The 4774-nt window shown below is 33.1% G+C and overlaps 1 protein-coding gene across 3 annotated transcripts; it reads right to left on the bottom strand.

Moving 5' to 3' along the window:
* Positions 1813 to 4175, bottom strand: LOC109357704. Of its 3 annotated transcripts, XM_019601719.1 has the most exons (6): positions 4033 to 4175; positions 3840 to 3941; positions 3676 to 3762; positions 2487 to 3107; positions 2352 to 2396; positions 1813 to 2055 (listed from the first exon to the last, which is right to left on the bottom strand). In XM_019601719.1, exons 1-6 carry the CDS (start codon positions 4051 to 4053, stop codon positions 1984 to 1986), a joined length of 948 nt encoding a protein of 315 aa, XP_019457264.1. In that variant the 5' UTR covers positions 4054 to 4175; the 3' UTR covers positions 1813 to 1983. The 3 variants fall into 3 exon arrangements, with proteins under 3 accessions (XP_019457264.1, XP_019457265.1, XP_019457266.1); XM_019601720.1 differs by lacking the exon at positions 3676 to 3762 and having other exon boundaries at positions 4033 to 4173; XM_019601721.1 differs by lacking the exons at positions 3676 to 3762; positions 3840 to 3941.

Here is a 4774-nt window from a genome sequence, read left to right as displayed (position 1 = left end):
GCGGTGGTTCCATAGTTAATATATGAGATGGACCAGATTGTATTAATGAGAAGTCTAAACGTAAATAGCATACGGATGCGCGCCTAAAGAACCTGTGATATAATTGTATCATGAAGATATGAAGCTCAAGTGGGAGATTGTTAGAAATTATAAATTTCTAATTAAGGTGGGCATCATAAATTTGATACAATGATATTGGCTATTTATTTTCGGGGTTACATTATAAGTGATCTAATTAGTGACACCCCTTAGATTTCTAAAAGGTTATAACGGATATGTGCTTAATGGGTGGATACCCACCAGGTTAACTCATAACACCAAATCAAATTCAGTTTTCTCCTCTCCTCATCAGAGTGAAAACGCAAGTCCCAAGAGGAATCAGGGATTTGGTTGAGGAAGGTCATCATACCACATCTCTTCCAGAAACGTGGATCAAAGGAGCACATTCAGGAACATGGATTCAGGTATGACACTGCACCCTTTGATTCATAAATGTATGTGAGAATCATTAAATTCAAGATCCTAGGATTGGCGATCATCACATATCACACACCCAATGTCATTGAAATTTAAACACTACATATCCCCACGTTGTGGCAGGGTGAATGAAGAGGATTAGATGAGGCACACATCTAGTGTCCCACAAATTGTGTCACTGTACGTACCATAAGATATAATTGGTAAAAAAATGATTAATTATTAATTTTTAACTTAAAAATATTTTTCCAACCAATCATAGGTTGATAGTGCATACAATGGTACAATTTATAGTGGTATACATACAAGCACGAGAGGCAGATTGTAAGATTTGATTTTGATTCTTGAGTTACAAGTTAGTCGCCAATAAATGAAATAGGTAAAATGAGTAAATATATGCATTCAATTTACCATTAGGTCAATGAGTTGGGGCATTGAGTTAAAGTTTTCAACCTACTACCAAAATAATGTTTTGGCCAGTTTATTTAGGTTCTAATAGATTAACCTTAACAAACCCTAAAACTATAAATTTGGTTAGACTAGCTTAGGTCATTGATCAAATACAACAGGTGAACAATTCCAGACTCTCACATTTTACTAATTTTACTCCATTTAGTTACTTAGAAGTGTATTTCCATAGTGTAAATGTATAAAATATACTTATGCATTTCAAATGTGGGGGATAGTGGCAAAAAATGGAAGGTAAGAAACATTCACCATAAATAAAAAAGACAAGCTCAAGTTTAAATTTGAAAATGGATCAAGCCCATTTACTATTTATTTGGATAAACATATTCGACATTCAAAAGAGTTATAATTGAAATTCGATTATCAGAATATGTACTTAATGCAAAGCCTAAATTTTGCTTGATAAGTGTCTTATTCTCTAATATATATATATAAACTGTTTGTACTGGAGAAGCAATCTGGAACTAAGTAAAAATTTAATTCTACCTTGACTAGTCCATATTATAAGAAAGAACCCATGTTAGAAAACTGGACCATACTAGTCCATCCAACCAGTCCTCATACCAAAATTGGTCAAAATTGATCATATTAGTCGAGTTTCATTTAAATCGTATCATTCATACCGGTCAGTTTTAACAATAGTTCAAAATAAAAGGGCAGTTTAGTGCTCGAGACTCTCACCTAGTGAGGTATGGGGAAGTTGTTTTACCAATTGGAGACTATCACCTAGCGAGTTATAGGGAGGCTGTTTTAGCAAATAGTTCAAAATCACATTCTAAACAAACATTGCTAAAACAGAATGCATCTTAATACTCCCTAGACAAAATGAAACTTGTTCACATGAAACATACAATAATTTACAATGATCACATAAAAATGGAATAAACTAGGTGCAAGTAAGGCACAATCTTGAAAGGGGCGAAATTCAAGAAAGAAGGGTTTACATAAATATCCCTTAGAACGAGGGGAAGTCACAGGACATAGATATATACATTCTCAAGTCAGAAATATCAGTAGAGCCCAACCCATAAACTACATCTAACTGCTATTCACATTAGCCTGCACATCTGAATCATCATTATGAACATCAGCAGGCTTATCAGGTTCAATCTGTTAAAAACAACTTAAGCTAGTCAGTAACTAAAAAAAGACGGTTTAGTGCACGAGATTCCTACCTAGTAAGAGTATAGGAAAGGCAGATGTACTCAGCTTAAACCTGAAGCGAATAGACTGTTTCCAAAATTTGAAACCATGACTTCTAAGTCATAAGGCAAACAACTTTATCATTATGCCGGGGCTTACCCTCAAACTAGTCAGTAACTAAGCATATGTATATGTAGAAAGTAAATATAATCTCAAACCAGCATACATATAGGGCTTAGAAATGTTTTGTGCATGATACTTACATTTGAATCACCAATATAATTCATTGCAGGATTTTTGGCTTCGTCCTGTAAAAATCAAATCAACCCAGTTAGAATTTAATATGTTATCTATCTCTGTAAACTCAGAATATAGATGCATCAATAAAGATTACTCACCAAAAGCATCTTTAGACCAGCCACAGAGTTATCCAGATCCTTTAACACAATGACTGGCAATTGATCAAAGTCCCAACCAATAATCTTACATATGATCCGGGCATAAGCTCTGTGAGCTCGCATCCTTTTTGTCCTTAGTACAGTAGTCGAATGATGAACTAGAGAAACACAATCCTTAAACCTCTTCCATACCTTCTTCCAAACAGGTCCACAAACCAAACAATAGAAAGCTCCTTCTTTATGGTTGTTCTCATAATATCTCCTCAGGTCACCATCTTCTGCAAACAATCTTTCGAAGAACTTGTACTCCTTCGATTCTTCAGAACCATAACTATCGACCAACTCATCTTCATCCTCATCATCAGTCGCATCTTCATCCTCATCATCAATTTCATCTTCATCACAGTCAGAACCAGCATTGCCAACTAAGAATTCTTTGCAAAGTTCTAATGCCTTGAGTTGCATATCGAGCACTGCTACAGTCGCTCGCTCTTCTTCTGAAAGTGGATATGTCTTTGATGACTTGGTGTTAAAGGAAGGCCATATCGAAGCCGTTGAAGAGGTACTGTTAGGGCTTTTGCAAACCCAACCAGCATCAGAAGCCGGAGATTCATGAGATGCCTGCATTTTATTTTCATTAGCAGCAACAAGTGAACATCTCTGTGAGATGCTTGCATTCTTATGCTATTTCAATTTACACAAAAGATGAAACTGCAGCACACAGAATGCACTATTAGTAGCAATGAAAGGAGTAAAATTTCCATCTTTTAAATTCTAATTTGAGAGTCTCGACAGTAAGCTACATGGAATCAAAGAGAGCTAAATGTATTTGATCTAGCAATGTGGTTGATGTTGATGGTAAAGCAAAATTCACTTTAGCTAGAGTTGCTAAATAGAAATCATAAATTCTGAAGGAACCCCAAATAACCAATATATTGGACTTAGCTCTAGTGCCTGATTATTTGTTAATTTATTAAGAAGAGAAGTGTTTTGTCAAACTAAAAATCATGTTAAAAGCATAATTAAAAAAAGTTGTTTCAGTGCCTTTCTTGGAAGCTCAAAAGAGTAGCTTTTGAAAAGGAAAAAAATTGTGAATAAAAGCTACATCATTAAAGCGCTTTTTTAAGCAAAAAATGGGCCCTTAATCATACCACCACTATTACAGAAATGTCTTTCATAATTGTGTAACCTTATCTATTTCTCCTCCATAGTCTGGTTTCAAGCCCAAGATTTTGTCTTTGTCTTTGTCTTTATCATCTTCTACATTCTCACCTCCCTTAAAAAAAATCATCAGAGACAACAAAATTAAGAGAGAGTTAACACAACACCATAGGCATTCCAAAAATAATTAACCTCAGTAATGGTTTGATGAACCCCTTCTTCTTCTGATACATGCTTCAAAGATCTTCCATCAGATCTTTGGGAAACAACATTTGTACCATCAAATGCATTGTCCTTAAAAAAGTTAAAACCATAATAAAGTAGATTAATTATTCATTTATCCCAAATAGAAAAGCAACATTTTTTACTGAAAAGAAGAGCTTACCTCTGCCTCAGTTGGCTTCATCTCTACAAAGCATGCAAAGGGGTGAAGGAATGTGTTTGATTATGTGACTGTAAAACTCAATCCACTGGGGTTAGAGCATAGTTAAGGTTATGTTTTGGGGTTTTGAGAACTAGGCAATAGAAACCCAATTGGTCCATTAAATTAAGGGTGCTTAATTATAATGGTTAATTCAAAAATTAATTAAAAAAAATCAGTTTTGAGACTACATAATTTGTTAGAATGTAATATGAATGAAAATTTACTGTCAATTCCGTTGATTTGTATTATTTTTAATCATTGAAATTCTTAATATTAATAAGATACATTTTTTTCTCAATTTATTATTTATATATGTAGCATGCACGCTTGAAGATTTGGTATACTGACCTCCATCTAGTTTTAAAACGAAATTAAATAAATCAATTTTCCATTTTTTATACATATAAAAAATCTCCTAATTTTTCTACATATATTACACTTATTACTCATTTATGAGAAATATGTATGATTTTTTTATACGAAAAAGGTGATAAGTATAATTAAGTTAAATAAAATATGTTATAATGTGGAAACAAATACAAATAGTATATAATTCAATATATTTTTGTTCATTGTAATATATTATAAGAGTGACTTAAGTAATACATTTTTAGAATTTATTGATGCATTTTGTAATAATGAATCAAAAATAATGAAAATGAATCGATTCTTATACTACTTCACTTGTCTACATAATATATCA

Source organism: Lupinus angustifolius, chromosome LG10, assembly GCF_001865875.1.
Source record: "Lupinus angustifolius cultivar Tanjil chromosome LG10, LupAngTanjil_v1.0, whole genome shotgun sequence".
NCBI classification, from domain to species: Eukaryota; Viridiplantae; Streptophyta; class Magnoliopsida; order Fabales; family Fabaceae; genus Lupinus; species Lupinus angustifolius.
This window is presented reverse-complemented; position numbering and strand designations above follow the sequence as displayed.

What these genes read in the sequence shown, in the direction of transcription:
- LOC109357704 (XM_019601719.1), bottom strand. Translation starts at nt 4,053, where the DNA reads ATGAAGCCAACTGAGGCAGAG. An exon ending in CTGGTCTAAAGATGCTTTTG is followed by an intron (nt 2,397 to 2,486) that starts GTGAGTAATCTT and finishes TGATTTTTACAG; the next exon opens with GACGAAGCCAAAAATCCTGC. An exon ending in ATTATATTGGTGATTCAAAT is followed by an intron (nt 2,056 to 2,351) that starts GTAAGTATCATG and finishes TGTTTTTAACAG; the next exon opens with ATTGAACCTGATAAGCCTGC.